The 20,386-nt window shown below is 44.8% G+C and overlaps 1 protein-coding gene across 1 annotated transcript in view; it reads left to right on the plus strand.

Moving 5' to 3' along the window:
- The first annotated feature begins 905 nt into the window (after positions 1-905).
- CLPB (ClpB homolog, mitochondrial AAA ATPase chaperonin) overlaps positions 906-20,386 on the plus strand; it is a 145,562-nt gene continuing 126,081 nt past the window's right edge. Inside the window, exons 1-2 of the mRNA XM_029208953.1 lie at positions 906-1,320; positions 4,802-4,853. Coding sequence (XP_029064786.1) covers positions 918-1,320; positions 4,802-4,853 — 455 coding nt within the window. The 5' untranslated portion in view covers positions 906-917. The remainder of the gene's footprint in view (positions 1,321-4,801; positions 4,854-20,386) is intronic.

Genomic DNA, 20,386 nt, shown 5'->3' on the forward strand with positions numbered 1-20,386 from the left:
GAAGAAAAAGTAGGCAGGATAAGAAAGACAGGGGAAGGAAGATTGCTAATTTAAATAGTCATCTGGGAAGGCTCTGATACTGTGAAGTAAGTGCAGGAGCAGGAGCTGGAACTGGCATAAAGAAGAGCTTCCTCCTTTGCCTACCTGTGGGTTCACTCTGGAGAAGAGAGGTAAGTTTGGGGGTGCAGGTGTTAATGGAGAGGATGGGCTTGGAGTCAGAAGAGTTGAGCTTTATTTGTTGATTTATTGACAAATCATTTCACTTTTGAGCCTAAACTTCCTTCCCTGTATACGGGAATTATAGTCCTTGCCCAGGTTCCCACATGCAGCTACCATGAGGATGAGATGAGATAGCCCATGTGAAAGCCCTTTGAAAATAAGACAAGCAAGATTAGGGCGTCAGCTTTTCAACCGAAAGGAAGCCTGTAGGAAAAGAAAAGGAATTTCTATTTCAGGTGCACCAGTTACCTAGATATCTTTTTGCAAAGCAGTCCCAGGCTGAAAAGAGATATAGGCTAAAAGAAATAAACATAAGTTTCATAATTGGCCTTCGCTGAAGATTCCTGTTTAATTTACAATTGTTAGAAATTGCTTTTTTTTTTTCAGCCTTAACTCTTTATCGCCGCGCCCCTACTTGGTTGTTTCCCTTCTTGCCACGCCCCCCGCCCTATCTCCATTTCCCAACATGCCTCGGGCTCCCGTAAGCCGGCAGTCATTCTGGCGCAAGTTCCAGAGCCTTCTGGGAAGTGTAGTTTATTTTTTCCTCCGCTGCGTCAAGATCTAGGGCTGTGGACTACCACTCCCGTGAAGTAGTGCGTAATTCCACTACGCGGCGTCTTCGAACGCGCCGCGGCAGCCATGTTGGACGTGGCCAGTACAGGGGCCGGCACCAGGGGGTTATCGAAGCAGCTGTCACGATGCTGGGGTCCCTGGTGTTGAGGAGAACAGCGCCGGCGCCGCGGCTGTTGCTCCAGCTGTTTAGGTCCCCATCTCTCCGGAGCCGTGGGAGTGCCACCGACCGGAGTGTGAGCACCGGGGGACGCGGGGAGCCTCAGTGGCTGAGGGCAGCCATCGGGGGGCGCCCTGGAACATCGTCGACCTTACTCACAAGAGAAGGGGCAGCCACTGGGGGGCGCCAGAGAGGAGGTACCGAGATCCCCTGCCTCGCAGCCGCCACGTGGGGACGCCTTCCTAGCCCCGAAGACACTCTGCCTGGACAGGACAGCTGGAACGGGGCCCTCAACAGGGCCGGAATGGGCGTGTGGGCGCTGGCGACGGTGCTGGTGGTACACTGTTACAGCAAGAGCCCGTCCAACAAGGGTGATTATCGGGACAGTATGGGTTTGTGGAAGTGAGAGGCCAGAGGAGTGTCCTGACTCCGTATCTTTGGAGGGTGGGAGTTGCATATAGATTTAGACCACCGGAGCCTCAGTCCTTGTAGGACCTAGACATCATCAGGTCATAGAGCAGGCCGAAGAGTTCAGTGTCTCTGCGTTGTATAATTTACCAAATTTTACAACTATTATTGTATAATAATACAGTTATTATAGGTCAGCCTTCTTTCTTTGAGCATCACTTTGTCCATCTGTACAATGGGAGCATTTTCTCTACCGTATCGCCTGGTTCAAGTCCTCTTTTAAGAGGTCTCCAAGGAACCGCGCGTGTTTTAAGGGCAACCATTAGATGGTTTAGAGAAGTTGCCTTCCCTAAGGTGGCCTGAGAAAGGAAGAGGAGACTTGGTTTCAATGCCAGCTTTGGCCCTGCTCGCCCCTTGCTGCTCTCTAGCTTCAGTTTCCCCATTTATACAGTGAAGGATGACTTCTCAGTATGCTTACAGTGCTGTTATTTTGACTCTTGGAGTTCAGCAGCGTGGGTGTATCCATCAGGGAGACTCCTGAGGTTTTGCTGTGCCTGGTCTCAGGCGTGAGGTGATCTTGCTATGTGGGGCAGTTGGCAGGAGAAGGAAGACAAGGAAGTGGCTCTGTAGAGCTCCAGAGCAACCATGGGGGCTGGCTGACCCAGGTTGGCATCCCCCCTGGGTGCATGGAGCCGAGCAGGGACTGGGAGAGCAGGCAGAGAGCTAGACTTCTGGCCTACGTGAGTCCAGCTACTCAGGTTCTCAGCTTTTCCTCAAGGGAGAAGACTAAGGCATGGTGTTCCTAGATTCCATGCCTCCCAAGCTCTGAGATTTTGGACCAAGAGGAGGGACTCCCTTGACATTCATTTGTTTATTCAACAGATGTGACCAGCTATAAAGGAAGGGCCTTGGATGGGGAGTAAGGACACCTGGGATCTTGTTTTGATTCTGCCCCTAACTCCCATAGTGACTTTGGAGTTTTGCTCCTCCTCAGTGGTCCTCTGTTTTCTCATCTACAAAATGAGGGTGTTGAAATAGAACTCCTAAGGGCTCTTCTAGCTTGGGCATGCTATGATTCTATTACTTCCAATATTTTTATAATATTAAAAATTAAATTATATTTTTATGATTCTATTACTTCCAATATTTTTATACTCTGTGTGTGCCTACTTTGGAGCTCAATGTAGAACTCCTAACTTAACACAATGCCAGTTAAGGGGACAGTGCAGGCAGTTAGACCTGTAGGTCTGGTGAGTGGTTTGACAGTGTGTTGTTGAGGAATCAGAAGGCCAGCAGGGTCAGGAAAGCCTTCCTGAATGATTGGAGATGTTCCTGGAGGATGGGGAATTTGAACTTGAGTTCCGAAGGATAAGGCAAAGATGAAAAGGAGAGTGAATATTGTGAGTTCCATGAGAGCAGCAAGTGCATCTTGATATTTTCAGGTTGATGCCAGCTCCTTTCCCTAATACTTTCACGTTGTTTGTCCACCATAGTCTCTGGTATTTAGTGTAGGTACTTAGTAAATGTACCTTGAGATGGTTTGTATTCTACGCAGAGGTTTCCGGGACAAAGATAAAGTAGTCGCAGGTCAGCATGGCATGTATAGAGGCTAGCAGAGTGTCCAGCCTGGTTGGAGGACAGGGGGTCTTTGGAATGAGGTGAGAGCAGATGGAGTGGGGTCTGGATATCAGGCACAAGGGTTTGGAAAGGTTGGAATTGTCCTGTAGGCAATGGAAAGTTGATGAGCAGGGAATGTTCCGAGGCCAGTATGTTTAGAAGGATTGGGGGAAGGTGTCCAAGGTCTTGCCTTAGAGCTTTTGGGAGGCTCCAGATTGGACTTTGTGGCATATGAACCCTAGCAAAGAGACTAGGGTCTGTTCACCAAAATAGATAATGACCAAAACCATGACCAGTTCAACCTTTCTGACCTGCCAGTTACCCTGTCTCCTTACTTTGAGTTGTAAGCTGAGACCCTCAGTGCAGCACAGTCATTACTGCCCTTTAGGAGCCAGGAGGCCCTGGTTCTAATCTCAGCTCATTCCTCACTCCCTCTGTGACCTTGCAGAGGCCACTTCTTTTTGAAGACTGAGGGGAGAGTGGATACAGCAATATCTGAGGAAGGCTTGTTTCCCTTCTAGCTAGGGGCTGCCCAAGCATGCCTGGGTGTGTGTTGGAAGAACAACTGGGGAAGGTAACCAAGGAAGACCTGGCCCTGCAGTCTAGGCCAGGAGGTGAAGTGGAGGCATATGCATAGGTCTGAACCACAGGACTGGTTTGCATATGCATGATAAGGTGGATTTTGTACACATGAGGAAACTGAGGCTCAGGAGGTTAGGTAAGTTAGCCAGCTCATACAGAAAGTAAGTGGCAGAGTTAGGACTGGAGCCCGAGTCTGCTACTTCTACCCGGCTCCAGTGCTTCCTCTCATGTTTTACTGGGTGACTCTCTTGGCTGGACTGAGAGCTCCTTGAGGCAGGGATGGGTATGAGTCTGTCCAGTGCCCATCAGTGGAGCTCAGGACCAGCTGGGCTCAAAGTGTTGCACCGGCCCAGGAAAGAATTGTGCCTCTGCTGACTTTTGAGTTTTTTCGAGCCAGGCAGCTTTTCCTATGGCCACAAGGTGGTGCCAACAGCCTACAGGCTGCCCAGGCCAGGCCAGACTTAACATTGCCTTTCTGCTAGGCCTGGTGATTCCTAAAGGATTGATTGGAACCCTCTGCTTTGGATCTCCCTTTGTTGGGCTTGGCACTTGGGTGTTTGCAGATTTTTCAGCCATTATTTCATTTCTTTAGCATCCTTGTGAGGCCGACAGGGCAGGGATTACTGTCTCTGCTTTATAGTCAGGGAAGCTGGGGTTGAGAGGGAGAGGGGCTGCCATAGCACATGGTGAATAGCAGGCAGAGTGTATTGGAGCCTGGCCTCCTGGTCGAGGCTGTCTCCACTCTCAGAGGGGTCCACATCCCTGCCTGCTCCTCCCTATCCTGTCCCTCTTGCTGGGCTTGTGACCTGTGACATCAAGATTCAAGACTAGGCTGAGAAACTGAAGTGGGGGGAGAAAGTGGGGCAAGGTAGGGGTATGGTTAATAACAACAATGATAATCACATAAACCTGCAGAGCTTTATAGCTAATGAAGAGTGAAGGAGTTCACACACTGAGTGTTTACTGTAGGCCACACGTGGTACTAACACGTTATTTGGATCACCTTTGTGATGAGAGTGAAGCGTTTGGGCTCTAATAGAAAGATGTGGAAGACAAGTTGTTAACAGAGGCTACCACGTAGGCAGGGGATGACTAGCTTTCTCTTTGTATATCTTGGCGTCCTTTCACTTGCTAAAGCCCATGTTTCTGAAGTGCCTCCATTTCCACTGTCTTACTGGGCCCTCCAAGCAGCCCTGAGGGGTAGGTCCTGGCCAGGGATTTGACCAGTGCCCCCTCTCTCTTCAGATGCAGCCCTGGTGGAAGCTGTTCGAGCCAACAATGTCCAAGAAGTCAACAGGTAAGTGTCATACCCCAGGCCTTGCTCTCCCGCGCAGGAGGGCTGAGTGGGATGGGCGGATCCCATCAAGGGGGAACCTTGCTCTGGCGGTGGCTCTGCCTTGGAGGAAATCCTCACAGTGAGCTGGGAACTGAACCCTGTGACTTCCTTGTAGTCACCGAGTCACTTGGGCTCCTTTGGCCCAGGTCAACCCTTAGATATTTTAAGGTAGAGAATCAGTCCCTGTGTCTTTTTTCTGGCCCCAAACATCCCCGGATCCTTTGGCTGTTTTGTTCTTTGAAGGATGTGGTTTGGAGTTCCTCTGCATCCTGTAGGTTCTTCAGTGAATCTTCCAGTTTGTTCTTGTTTCTCTGTGGGATCGGTCACTTGTAATTGCTTGTTGCCTGGATGGGGTGCAGGTGGGCACCAGTGGAGAGGCTTGGAGATTTGAGAGGGAGCTGGAAGAGACCTTTCTGCCAGAGCAGCCTGCCTGCAGGGCTGGGTGCACATGCTGGGCTCCTGCCCAGGGGCTGACTGCATTTCTAGCCTCCGTGGCTCAGCTGTTCCCCTAGTAACCACTGGTCAGTTAGATCTGAGACTTGTTCTTGCTCAGGGACAGGTCTTCACTCGGGCCTCTGCCTGGTGCCCAGGGCAGGGCAGAGTCTGTGTCTTGGACGGATGCTCAGACATAGGGCATCAGTATGGGGCTGTTATTCAGGGGCAGAGGCTTCATTCTTGGTGAAACTGGTGGCCCGCATTAGGCCTAACTTTGGCCATTTTTTTGCCTTTTGTATAGAGCTAGGTGGCCATAGGACACACTCCCTTCCCTGCCACTATGTCCACATTTTAAACAGGAAGTCAGGTGTTTGGAGAGGCTGTCACTGCGCCCAGCGCTGCACACCCGTTGGTGCGCTCCCTCACTCCAGTTGCCTGAACATACAAGAAAGTGTTGAAAGGCAGTCACAGCCCCCATCAAGACTTACTGCTTTGATTCCCTTGCATTTTATCTGCAGCATTATTATTGATTCTCAAGGGTGCTTTTGAGTATTAATGTTCAAGGCTTAGTTTTTAATAAACCACTTTTGGAAGTATGGGCTGGGAGTTGTTTCGTAGCCAAATAAATATTATGGAGCAATAGTTTAATAAACATGCGATGATGCATCTTTAAAACCAAGCACAGATGTCAGCTTGTTGTTATAAGAGCCATTCATAACTCCAGGCAGTGCGTGGCCAGAAACAGATGAGCCTCATTTCCTTCTGCTGCAGTACGATGGCATGAGGGGGCGGAAAGTGGCTGTGCCCCGTCCTTTAAGGCTTTTGCTGACCCTTTAATCACCTGTTGATGACTGCTGAGGTAACTGCTGCCAGGCTGCTGGTTTCCTCTGGCGAGCCAGTATAGGCAGTGCATTTACAGAGCAGCAGTGTTGTGAATCCACCTTTCCATCACCTAGGGGAGGCTGAGTTTACCCTGTTCCATTGAGCCCCCAAGGGTTGATTGATTTAGCTCTTTCAAATACACATTTTTCTCATTAGCAGGTAAACCCCTGCCACAAAATTACAGGAAGTGATTGAATTTATGTTGTGTGTGTGATTCACAACATTCATGCTTGCCTGTGTGGAAAGGGTCTGTAGGGACTTTCCTGTGTGTCACCAGTCTCTAACCTGCCTTTCTCCTGCCTCCTCTTGTCCTATCTCTCTTGGTCATGATGACTCAATCAGAATCTCCCTTCACCCCTCGTGAGGGGGTCAGAGATGAGCAAGGCACAGACCCTGCCCCTCAGAATTGACAGTCTCCCCCCTCCACCACCACCTGGTCTCAAGGAAACAAACATGTAACCTACCAATCACAGTTCTTCCCACTCAGAGAGCTAGACCTACAGGTAGGAGTGGGGAGAGCCCGACCACCCTTGCTAGAAGGAAGCTTTCTTGAATTCCTACTGCAGGTCCTTGTTTAGCCTTTTTACGCCCTAGACTCTGCACAGGTGCTTAACGCTACCCCTAATTTCTTCCTCTGTGTGTCCTGGCCTTTAGTTCTGCCCAGCAGACCTGCCGATACCAGGATAGAATTCCATTCTCAATTTTTAAAAGATATTTACTATAGTTTATACGTGGTTGGGTCACCATGTGTATGATGTGTGGTTAAATCAGTATTTGGAATAAAACTCAGACCTGGTAATAATATTGTCCTCTACCCTCCTTTCCTTCTTGCCCTCTCTGGATTCTATGCTGTGTGTGTCTCTGCCTTGATGGCCCCCTACCTTCCGCTGGCCCCAGAGCCTTGGGAGAGCTCTGGATAGTGAAGGGCAGCGATCTGAAGCTCTTCTGCTCAGAGGCGGGAAATTTCATCATCCTCTTTAAGGATACTCTGGAATCTGCAGTTCCTAGGTTCTAGGTGTGGGCCGTCCACACAGATGGCTCTCTGTACACGGTGCTCATTACCCTCTGCTTAAAGCCTCCCAGCGTCAGCTCAAGTCCTACAGCCCTCCCTTGTGAAGACTTCCTTGACTCCTCCCAGCTGAGTATGATCTGCCCGTTGCCCCACACCTGCCTGTTGGTCTGGGAAGGTACGTGGGTCATCTAGGAAGAGCCGTGTTAGCCATGGCAGGAGAGTAATCCTTTGCTAGAAGAGAGGTTGGAGGTCAGGTGGGAGAAGCAGGGCTGAACATCAGGACTGAGGAGGCACTCAGCCCATGAACAGGAAAACCAGTGCGGTTCCCATGCTGCCCAAATCAGGAACAGATGAGGAATCTTCACGCAGCAAGCCAACAGCTCTGGACAGCCACCTGAAGTGTGGGCACTGTTGACCTGTTTTATGTAGAGCTGGCTAATCATTTGTGGTATGGGCCTGCCTGGCTAAAGGGGCAGGGAAGGTTCTGCCACTCGCCATACTCTTTTTTATATTAAGAAGGTTTGGGCTAGACTTCACCTTAAACCACTGGATTGTGTGCCTCCCCAGGGCAGGGACAAGGTCTGGTTTCCCACATGTCTTATCCTCTTCTCCAGCACAGTGAAAGTTGGGGAAAGCTGCTTTTTACTGACTTTTCAGCAAACCTGAAGTAGACAATCCAGAGTCTTATTTTCATACTCCCATTGGCTATATCAGAGGAAGGCTGGGTCCCTTGTTCTTCCCATTGTCCTCTCCTCCTTTCTCCCTGTGTGGCAACTGTTTCCTTCCTCCCCCAAGGCACTTAAACCTTGTTAGCAAGTTCAGGTCTCGCTCTTCAGGAGTGGAAGCCCAGTCCTGAGGCCCCTGTCCCACCTGTCAGCAGCATGAGCAGGTGGCCCTGCTTCTGGGCTTAGCCCAAACCCAAGCCTGGCTTCTGGACTCAGGATCCACTCACCCGAAACCTAGGGCACAGGGCAGTCTGAAGGCACATCTGTCCAACCTCGAGCTGAGCCATGTGAGGAGCTGTCAGGGCTGGCAGAAGTGAGGCCTCCTGTTCTCCCAGTGGAGATCACATTTCCTTTCGAACAAGCTTGGGTGAAAGACTATACCCCTACCCACTTCCCTTCTCCCGGCAGGGAGCTGGGCCTTTGCTGAGTGCTTTTTCTGTTGGTTTTTTTAAAATTTATTTTATTTTTGGCTGCGTTGGGTCTTTGTTGCTGCGCGCAGGCTTTACTCTGGTTGCAGCGAGTGGGGCTACTCTTTGTTGCGGTGCGCTGGCTTCTCGTTGCGATGGCGTCTCTTGTTGCGGAGCACAGGCTGTAGACGCGCGGGCTTCAGTAGTTGTGGCTCGCGGGCTCTAGAACGCAGGCTCAGTAGTTGTGGCGCACAGGCTTAGTTGCTCTGCGGCATGTGGGATCTTCCCGGACCAGGGCTTGAACCCATGTCCCCTGCATTGGCAGGCAGATTCTTAACCACTGTGCCACCAGGAAAGCCCTCTGCTGAGTGCTTAACTCAGTTGTTTCCATCCGCCCAAGCGCTTTTTAAAAGAAGGAAGTCTGATGGTGTCAATCTTGGACTGCAGACTGCCTACCCTTTCTCTCCAGGATTCATTTGTTCATTTGACAAAATTTTACTGAGCACCTGTCATATGCTGGGTTGTATACTTGGCACAGGGGACATCTGACCACTCATGATTCCTGCCCTCAGTGAAGGAGTCTGGGGAAGACTGTGGTAACACAGTGTGATCAGTGCTGAGACAGGAGGCCAGGATATACCACTAATCAACCTGGGGGACCAGAGAAGATGTCCTAGAGGAAATGACACCTCTCAGACATTTCCTAGTGAAAAAGATTAGAGTCTTAAAATATCAGGAGGGCTTAGCAAATAGAAGGAGAAGGCGTTCCAGGCAAAGGGAACAGTGTAAGCGATAGCACTGAGACAAGAAACAGCCTAGAGTGTGTGGTGAGGAGGGGAAATTATATACTGTTTGGTGTTGCTGGATCACAGCCTGAGGCCAGGAGAGACTGGAGATAGGAAGGGACCTGGTCATGGAGGGCATTGTCCATTTGTCCCTCAGTCACTCATCTGTCCAGCCTGTCCATTGTGCCTAGCCCTGAGCTGAATTTGTGTTGGTGGCAACAAAATGAGGAAGGGGAAGCAGTCCTCGCTCTGGAGGAGCTCATTGACCCTCTTCTCAGGTGAAGAGGGAGCACATTAAGTCAAAAATCGAGAACCAGCAAAACAAGGCACAAGTTGCCTAACTTCTATAAGACTAAGTAACATGGAAATGATAGTACCTATAACTTACAGAGTTGTTGAGTGTTCATTATTAATAATAGAATTATTACTTAGTTCAACCAATATATATGACTGCTTATTAGGAACTAGGCGTTGGACTGAGTGCTGGAGGTACAGTGGTGAGCAAGATTGGCACAGTTCCTGCCCTCTTGGTACTTACAGTCTAACCGGGAGCCAGGTGACTAATTATGCAATTATAATTATGTACTTCAAAGTGATGAACAGTTTGTCTCTTCAACAAATGGTGCTGGGACAACTGGATATCCACATGCAAAACAATGCAGTTGGAGCCGTACCTCACCTATACACAAAAATTAACTCAAAATGGATCATAGACCTAAATGTAAGAGCTAAAACTATAAAACTCTTAGAAGAAAACATAGGATTAAATCTTTGTGACTGTGGGCTAGGCAAAGCCTCCTTAGATATGGCACCAAAAGCATAGGAAACCAATAAATTGGACTTCATGGAAATTAAAAACATTTGTGTTCAAAGGACACTTTTAAGAAGGTGAAAAGACTCTCCCACAGAAAAGGAGAAAATATTTGTAAATTATATGAGATTTGCATCCAGAATATGTAAGGAACTCTTACAACTCAAGAATAAAAAAGTTAACCCAATTTAAAAATGGACAAAGGATCTGAATAGACATTTTTCTGAAAAAGATTTTCAAATGACCGATAAGCATGTGAAAAGATGCCAAACATCATTAGCATTAGGGTGATGCTAATCAAAGCCACAATGAGATACTGCTTCTCACCCATTAGGGTGACTGTAATCAGAAAGACATAATAGCAAGTGTTGGTAAGAATGTGGAGAAATTGGAATCCTCATATATTACTGGTGGAAATGTGAAATGGTGTAACTGCTTTGGAAAACAGTTGGCAATTCTTCAAAGTATTAAAGATAGAGTTACCTTATGATCCAGCAAGTCTACTCCTAGGTATATACTGCAGAGAAATGAAAACATGTATATTAATGTACTTGTACATGAACGTTCACAGCAGCATTATTCATAGTAGCCTAAAGAGGGAAACAACTCCAAAGTCTATTAACTGATCAATGGATAAATAAAAATATGGTATAGCCATACAGTGGAATATTATTTATCAGTACAAAGAAATGAAGTACTGCTAGGTATATGCTACAACATGAATGAACCTTGGAAGCATTATGCTAAGTGAAAGAAGCCAGACACAAAAGACCACATATTATATGATTCAATTTACATAAAATGTCCAGAACAGACAAATCCATAGAGACAAAGTAGATTGGTGATTGCCAAGGACTGGAGAAGCTGGGGTTGGGAGGGCATAGGGGGTGACTGCTAGTGGGTCCAGAGTTTCTTTCTGGGCTAATGAAAATGTTCTGAGGTTAGTAGTCAAGATCACACAACTCTGAATCTACTAAGAACAATTGAGTTGTGTACTTTTAATGGATGGATTTTATGGTATGTGAATTATATCTTTTTTATTTCTCCTTTTTTTTTTTTAGAGGAGAGTTTTTATTGTTGTTGTTGTTGTTTTGTTTTGTTTTGTTGCGGTACGCAGGCCTTTCACTGTTGTGGCCTCTCCCGTTGTGGAGCACAGGCTCCGGACGCACAGGCTCAGCCGCCATAGCTCACAGGCCCAGGCGCTCTGCGGCACGTGGGATACTCCCGGACTGGGGCACGAAGCCGTGTCCCCTGCGTTGGCAGGCGGACTCTCAACCACTGCGCCACCAGGGAAGCCCTAGAGGAGAATTTTTAAAATATTTATTTAATTTATTTTTTGGCTGTGCCTCACGGCATGTGGGATCTTAGATCCCCAACCCGGGATTGAACCTGTGCCCCCTGCAGTGGAAGCACGGAATCCTAACCACTGGACTGCCAGGGAAGTCCTGTGGATTATATCTTAATAAAACTCTTTAAAAAATGAAGTACAAGACACTTGGGAATCTAACCTTGAGTATAGGAGGAGTTAGGGGTGGGGCTATGTGGTCAGTAAGGCAAAGCATCTGAGTGAGATTGAAGTGAACTCTGAAGGATGAAGAGAAAACTAGAACATTGTGTTAGAAGGGCAGTAGGTAGAAGGCCTTGAGTCAAGCAAAGATGTGAAGGAATTAGAGAAGGCCAGTATGACTGGACTCTAGAGAGTAAGTGGGAGAGGGTGTGAAATAAAGTTGGAAAGTTAAGCAAGGACCATATCACACTGGATCTGTTGGCCAAGTTAATGATTTTTATTTTTACTAAGAACAGTGGGCAGCCATTGAAGAATTTTAAGGTGTGTGCATGTGAGAGAAAAAGACACATACATGGTGACATGATCTAGATCTGTAATTTTAAAAGATCACTCTGGCTGCTCTGTGGAGAATAGATTGATAGAACTGTGGTGGATGGAGAAGACCGGTTGAAAGTGACTGGAGTAGTCCAGACCAGAGAGGATGATGGCAGGTGGTGACTTGAAGTAAGATGTTAGTAGCAGAGATGGAGGAGGTAAGCTAGACAGGACTTGGTGTTGTGTAGAACAGTGTCAGTACCTGGTATGTAGTAGGTACTCAATATGTGAATCTTGAATGAATGAATGAATAGAATTAGATATGGTTGATTAAGGAGAAGAAGGTGTTAAGAATGAATTTCTGTTTTCTGGCTTGATCAGCTGTGGAGATGCTGTTACCATTCGCTGAGATGAAGATCCTAGAGGAGGACTGGTTGGAAGAAAATGATGAGTTCAGTTTTGAACATGCTGAGTTTAACGTTTCAGTGAGATATTCAAGTGGAGAGGTCAACTAGGCAGTTGAATGGGTCTTTCTGACTCTTCCCGCTATATATAGCATGCTGCCTCAATGATCGGTTTACAGATTGTTTTGACATCTTGTTTTGATTTCTGGTTTGATGGTTTTAGGCAATAAAGTACTTCATACCAGTTAAAAGTTTTTTACTAGATACCTTTGGGAAAAAGTCTGGTTTGATTTGCAACACAGGAAAGAAGAAAGGGTTGGGTTTTGTTGAAGGCTAAACACATTTATTCTAGCTCTGCATTGATGGCTTGGTTTGGTTCTTGTCCCCAGATGCCCCAGCTTGGGGCTTGAGGCGCTTGCTGTCCATGTGCCAGGATTAAGGTGTCCAGAATGTGCTTAGCTACAGTATAGGTAAATGTTCTGCATATTGATCCAGGGATTTTATCTAATTAACAAAAACCCTGGCTGGTAAATACATTTGGCTGTCTCGGGGCCTCAGGGAGGCTGTCTGTCTATTGATTGTTGTATCATTTTGGCTTGATGGGAAGATATTAATGATGGCATCAGAGCAACCAAAACATCTGACTCTCTTAACTAGTAAATATGTAAATGTTCCTGTGGCTTGCAGTAGGTTGAAACAAAAGCTTTATCCTAGGCCAAAGGTCAAGGCCCAACTGGCATCACTCTTGTAATTTGATGCTTTTTGAGAGCATTTTTTGAATGCTAGGGTATAACCCACACAGGTTTTTTGAATTCTGGGATGTTGGAAGGCAGCAGAAAGAATACAAGGTTTTTAGGATTAGAAGACCTGGGTTCCCATAATTCAAAAAGAGTCATGTACCACAATGTTCATTGCAGCACTATTTACAGTAGCCAGGACATGGAAGCAACCTAAGTGTCCATCGACAGATGAATGGGTAAAGAAGATGTGGCACATATATACAATGGAATATTACTCAGCCACAAAAAGAAACGAAATTGAGTTATTTGCAGTGAGGTGGATGGACCTAGAGTCTGTCATACAGAGTGAAGTCAGAAAGAGAAAAATACCGTATGCTAACACATATATATGGAATCTAAGAAGGGAAAAAAAAAAAGGTTCTGAAGAACCTAGGGGCAGGACAGGAATAAAGACGCAGATGTAGAGAATGGACTTGAGGATACAGGGAGGGGGAAGGGTAAGCTGGGACAAAGTGAGAGAGTGGCAGGCATATATATACACTACCAAATATAAAATAGATAGCTAGTGGGAAGCAGCCACATAGCATAGGGAGATCACCTCTGTGCTTTGTGACCACCTAGAGGGGTGGCATAGGGAGGGTGGGAGGGAGACGCAAGAGGGAGGGGATATGGGGATATATGTATACGTATAGCTGATTCACTTTGTTATGCAGCAGAAACTAACACAACATTGTAAAGCAATTATACTCCAATAAAGATGTTAAAAAAAAATAACAGCTAGCAGTAATTGAATACTTGTAGTGTGCCAGGCACAATTCTAAGCTCTTTAAGTATATGCTTATAACAATCCCAAGAGATAGATATCATTACCTCCACTTTATAGATAAGGAAACAAGGACAGAGAGTCAGGAAGAAGGCCAGCCAAGACAGGATTTAAACCTAGACCGTTCTAGTTGCTGTATTACCCTGGAATTACTAAGTTCATTATTATTCAGGAGACAGAATGAGTCACTGATAGAAAAGTTACTAAAGTTTGACTGAAGTTATTAAAGTTTACCACTGAATTTGTCACTAAATAGCTGGCTTGGATTTTAGAGAGAAGAGCAGTATGTATTTAAAATATATTACAAACCTCATCTGTTAACATCGTCACATAACTTTAAAGATGATATTTTTTATTTAAAATAATACTTTCAGAAATTAATTCTCAGTGGTTCTCTTATATAAATAATTGGCCTTAAAGTGAAGATTATTAAATAAAGAAAACAAGACCTGGGTTGCACTTCTGTCACAGTAACTGTCTCTATGACCCTTAGTAGGTAATAGACCCTCCCTTTTTGAATCTTAGTTTCCAGATCTTGTTAATGGGCTTCCCACTGAGAACTCTGAAATATAATTCTCACGGTTAAGCTCTACAGAAAAAACTGAGCCCTTTGGGGAGGGTCCAAATCACACACTAAAACACCAGGGCTTGCTCAAGTGGGCCTTCACCAAACAAGCAATTTTGCAGAGTGGTCCAGGGCCTGGCACCTTTTCTGAGGTGTGGACTTACTGAGTCTCTGGTTGCTTGCTCCCTGGTGATGGAAAGCAACTGGGGAAGATTGGGTTAGCAGCTTTTTATGAACTTCAAGAGTAGGTGAGTTGTGGAAACAGCCAGTCAGCTGCTGAGAACCCCAGCAGAGCCAGGTGGTTGGCCAAGCCGAGGAGCAGAGAACAGCCAGGGCTTACTGGGGTGGCTTGGGGGAAGGAGGGATGCCCCTGAAGGGGAGCCCAGCCCTGGGATTGAGCCTCTAGTGCTGGCCCCACTGGTCCTTGGCTGTATGGCCTTGAGCTGGTAGTCCCTTAACTTCCTCAGTGACTTTGACTGTAAGATAACTTCACAGGCCACCCTCCCAGGATCTCGTGAGAGTTCCAGGCAGGTGAACTCTTGTGGTCTAGAAAATTACCCATCCTTTGGTTCATCAGTGTCACGTCTTCAGGGAAGCCTTCCCTAGCCCTCCAGGTAGCACTTATCACCCTCTTTTGGGATGGGTCATCTGTTTCCTTCTTCCTCTCTCTCTCTCTCTGTCTCTCTCTGTCTCTCTCTCTCTCTCTCCCTCTCTCTCTCTCTCTCTCTCTCTGTGTGTGTGTCTCTCTCACAGTACTGTGAGTTTTGGAGGTGGGAGACCATTGCTGTGTCGTTCATCTCTGTTCATGTAAACAGTTAACAAATACTTATTGAGAATTGTAGAAGTGTTTGGTGAATGGTAAGAGTTAGGCAGACGTTAACAGTTACTTACAGTCATAATAAACCTGTAAATGGAGGAACTGACATCCCCTAGGAAAAAAATAAAAATGGTGAATTAGTTCAGTCATTTATTCATTCAACAAATAGTGCCTACTGTGTGCTGGCACTGTGCTAGGCCCTGATGGATCAGTGGTAAGCCAAAAATGTACAGACCTCACCTCATGAAACTTAAAGCCTAGTCAGACGTTAATCATGCAAATATGAAATTACAACTGTGACAAATGCTGCAAAGGAATGGTATGGAGAATCCTGAGTGCCTCTGAGAGATTTACTCTGGTCAGGGAAAGCTTCCCAGAGGAAGCTTGAGTCCGAGGTGAAGGAGAGGAAGAATTAACCTAGGTGAAGAAGGATAAAAAGAGCTTTCCTGGCAGAAGGAACTTTTGTTTATAGAGGCCCCGTGGCAGGAGGAACAACAGCAGGTGTGAAGGACTGAAAAAGGCTGATGGGACTGCAGCTCAGAGGGGGGTGCCAGGAGCTTAGAGAATAAGCAGGTCTTGCAAGACATTGGAGACTGTCTATAGTAAGGAGCTTTGTCTTATTCTAACAGCAGTGACAGCTGAGTTGGGGGCGGGGCAGGGGTGGTTGAGAGGGGATTGATGTGCTCAGCTGCTCAGCAACCATTCTTTTTTTTTTTAATTCCTAGGTATTTTATTCTTTTTGTTGCAATGGTGAATGGGATTGTTTCCTTAATTTCTCTTTCTGATCTTTCGTTGTTAGTGTATAGGAATGCACGAGATTTCTGTGCATTAATTTTGTGTCCTGCAACTTCACCAAATTCAATGATTAGCTCTAGTAGTTTTCTGGTGGCATCTTTAGGATTCTCTATGTATAGTATCATGTCATCTGCAAACAGTGACAGTTTTACTTCTTTTCCAATTTGTATTCCTTTTATTTCTTTTTCTTCTCCGACTGCCGTGGCTAGGACTTCCAAAACTGTGTTGAGTAATAGTGGTGAGAGTGGACATCCTTGTCTTGTTCCTGATCTTAGAGGAAATGCTTTCAGTTTTTCACCATTGAGAATGATGTTTGCTGTGCGTTTGTCATATATGGCCTTTATTATGTTGAGGTAGGTTCCCTCTATGCCCACTTTCTGGAGAGTTTTTATCATAAATGGGTGTTGAATTTTGTCAAAAGCTTTTTCTGCATCTATTGAGATGATCATATGGTTTTTCTTCTTCAATTTGTTAACATGGTGTATCACATTGATTGATTTGCGTATACTGAAGAATCCTTGCATCCCTGGGATAAATCCCACTGGATCGTGGTGTATGATCCTTTTAATGTGTTGTTGGATTCTGTTCGCTAGGATTTTGTTGAGGATTTTTGCATCTATATTCATCAGGGATATTGGTCTGTAATTTTCTTTTTTTGTGGTAATGTTTGTCTGGTTTGGCATCAGGGTGATGGTGGCCTCATAGAATGAGTTCGGGAGAGTTCCTTCCTCTGCAAATTTTTGGAAGAGTTTGAGAAGGATGGGTGTTAGCTCTTCTCTAAATGTTTGATAGAATTCACCTGCGAAGCCATCTGGTCCTGGACTTTTGTTTGTTGGAAGATTTTTAATCATTTTCAATTTCATTACTTGTGATTGGTCTGTTCATATTTTCTATTTCTTCCTGGTTCAGTCTTGGAGGGTTATACCTTTCTAAGAATTTGTCCATTTCTTCCAGGTTGTCCATTTTATTGGCATAAAGTTGCTTGTAGTAGTCTCTTATGATGCTTTGTATTTCTGCGGTGTCCGTTGTAACTTCTCCTTTTTCTAATTTTATTGGTTTGAGTCCTCTCCTTCTTTTTCTTGATGAGTCTGGCTAAAGGTTTATCAATTTTGTTTATCTTCTCAAAGAACCAGCTTTTAGTTTTATTGATCTTTGCTGTTGTTTTCTTTGTTTCTATTTCATTTATTTCTGCTCTGATCTTTATGATTTCTTTCCTTCTACTAACTTTGGGTTTTGTTTGTTCTTCTTTCTCTAGTTCCATTAGGTGTAAGGTTAGATTGTTTATTTGAGATTTTTCTTGTTTCTTGAGGTAGGATTGTATAGCTATAAACTTCCCTCTTACAACTGCTTTTGCTGCATCCCATAGGTTTTTGGGTCGTCATGTTTTTTTTGTCATTTGTCTCTAGGTATTTTTTTATTTCCTCTTTGATTTCTTCAGTGATCTCTTGGTTATTTAGTAACATTTTTTAGCCTCCATGTGTTTGTGTTTTTTACGTTTTTTTTCCCTGTAATTTCTAATCTCATAGTGTTGTGGTCGGAAAAGATGCTTACTATGATTTCAAGTTTCTTAAGTTTACCGAGGCTTGATTTGTGACCCAAGATATGATCTGTCCTGGAGAATGTTCCGTGTGCACTTGAGAAGAAAGTGTAATCTGCTGGTTTTGGATGGAATGTCCTATAAATATCAATTAAATCTGTCTCATCTATTGTGTCATTTAAAGCTTGTGTTTCCTTATTAATTTTCTGTTTGGATGATCTGTCCATTGGTGTGAGTGAGGTGTTAAAGTCCCCCACTATTATTGTGTTACTGTCGATTTCCTCTTTTATAGCTGTTAGCATTTGTCTTATGTATTGAGGTGCTCCTTTGTTGGGTGCATATATATTTATAATTGTTATATCTTCTTCCTGGATTGATCCCTTGATCATTATGTAGTGTCCTTCCTTGTCTCTTGTAATAGTCTTTATTTTAAAGTCTATTATATCTGATATGAGTATCGCTACTCCAGCTTTCTCTTGATTTCCACTTGCATGGAATACCTTTTTCCTTCCCCTAACTTTCAGTCTGTATGTGTCCCTAGGTCTGAAGTGGGTCTCTGGTACACAGCATATTTATGGGTCTTGTTTTTGTATCCATTCAGCGAGCCTTTGTCTTTTGGTTGGAGCATTTAATCCATTCACATTTAAGGTAATTATCGATATGTATGTTCCTATTACCATTTTCTTAATTGTCTTGGGTTTGTTTTTGTAGGTACTTTTCTTCTCTTGTGTTTCCCACTTAGAGAAGTTCCTTTAGCATTTGTTGTAGAGCTGGTTTGGTGGTGCTGAATTCTCTTAGCTTTCGCTTATCTGTAAAGCTTTTGATTTCTCTGTCGAATCTGAATGAGATCTTTGCTGGGTAGAGTAATCTTGGTTGTAGGTTCTTCCCTTTCATCACTTTAAATATATCATGCCATTCCCTTCTGGCTTGTAGAGTTTCTGCTGAGAAATCAGTTGTTAACCTTATGGGAGTTCCCTTGTATATGATTTGTTGTTTTTCCCTTGTTGCTTTTAATAATTTTTCTTTGTCTTTAATTTTGTTCAGTTTGATAACTATGTGTCTCCATGTGTTTCTCCTTGGGTTTATCCTGCCTGGGACTTTCTGTGCTTCCTGGACTTGGGTGCCCATTTCCTTTCCCATGTTAGGGAAGTTTTTGACTATAATCTCTTCAAATATTTTCTTGGGTTCTTTCTCCCTCTCTTCTCCTTCGGGGACCCCTATAATGCGAATGTTGGTGTGTTTAATGTTGTCCCAGCAGTCTCTTAGGCTGTCTTCATTTCTTTTCATTCTTTTTTCTTTATTCTGTTCTGCAGCAGTGAATTCCACCATTCTGTCTTCCAGGTCACTTATCCATTCTTCTGCCTCAGTTATTCTGCTATTGATACTTTCTAGTGTATTTTTCTTTTCAGTTGTTGTATTGTTCATCTCTGTTTGTTCTTTAATTCTTCTAGGTGTTTGTTCTTTAATTCTTCTAGGTCTTTGTTAAACATTTCTTGCATCTTCTTGATCTTTGCCTCCATTCTTTTTCCGAGGTCCTGGATCATCTTCACTGCCATTATTCTGAATTGTTTTCCTGGAAGGTTGCCTATCTCCACTTCATTTAGTTGTTTTTCTGGGGTTTTATCTTGTTCCTTCATCTGGTATATAGTCCTCTGCCTTTTCATTTTGTCTGTCTTTCTGTCAATGCGGTTTTCATTCCACAGGCTGCAGGATTGTAGTTCTTCTTGCTTCTGCTGTCTGCCCTCTTCAGCAACCATTCTGATTGCTGAGAAACATTAGGAACCAATCTGAGTGCCTACCAGCTTGTGTGTGCCAGCATCTTCTTGGGCACTGATCTAGCCATGGAGGCAGTGAGACCACAAAACTGCTGTCCCCCAGGGCTCCCCAGCAGGGGCAGCTGTCAGGCTGTATCTCCCCACCACCACCACTGCTGTGGCCCAAGTGCTTCTTCTCCAAAGTCCCAGCTCAGTCATGGTCATAACACAGATCCTGTCAGCGTGACTGGAACCAGTTGGATTTTTTCCCGTGGAGTTTTCCTGGAAACTGAGGAACATAGAGAAATCTAAGAATATTAAAAATAGTCAAACTAATATGTTACTGGGCTTACCATACTCACTTTAGCAATTTTCCTCACAGTTCTGCTCTCTCTGTCCTGTTTGAAAAGCCTCCTCAGAAAATCTGACTTTCGAACTTTAAGGCTCTTCTACATCCTGCTTCCTTCCCTCTCCTCTCTTTGGAGCAGTGGTCCCAGGCCCAAAGTCCTCCTAAGGCCATAAGTGGTTCTCTTCTTGTGACTCTGTCAGTGGGTTTGCTGGAGAGGTTTTCATATCACTGGCAGGAATCCTGTCAGTAAGGAATTCAGAATCTGAGAAAACAAGGTTTGACTCCCAGCTGTCAGTCTGAGAAAACAAGGTTTGGATCCCAGCTGTGCCATTTGTTAGCTCTGTGACCTTGGGAAAGTAGCCTAACCTCTCTAGCCTTAGATTTTTCATCTGCAAAGTGGGATGATGATTGAACTACCTCACACCTTTGCTGTGAGTATTAAATGAGGAAATTAAATGAGAAAAACCAGCGAGTGCTGTGCCTGGCACATACCAGGTGCTCAGTACATAGTAGGTGTTGTTTTTGAGTGTTGTTAATTACACTGTTCGCCCCTGAACTAGCAAAATAAATTAAGATAATGGATAGGATTTTCTGGATAATCTATTTTTACCCTCTACATTTTTCTTAAGCTCCTAGTGTGCATTCAGAGACCCCAGCGAAAGAACACAAGGTAAATGGATATTAAGGTGGAGCAGAAAGACACCCAGCCTATCATGCTTAGTTTTACTACATTTTTTTAGAACCCATGTATATTCAGAGTTTTGTTTAATGTTTATAGCATATTACTTTCACAGCATACTTTTGTATATTTTTACATATATTCATTGTATA

This window comes from Monodon monoceros, unplaced genomic scaffold, assembly GCF_005190385.1.
Source record: "Monodon monoceros isolate NGI ecotype Baffin Bay Population unplaced genomic scaffold, NGI_Narwhal_1 Super_Scaffold_7, whole genome shotgun sequence".
NCBI lineage: Eukaryota > Metazoa > Chordata > Mammalia > Artiodactyla > Monodontidae > Monodon > Monodon monoceros.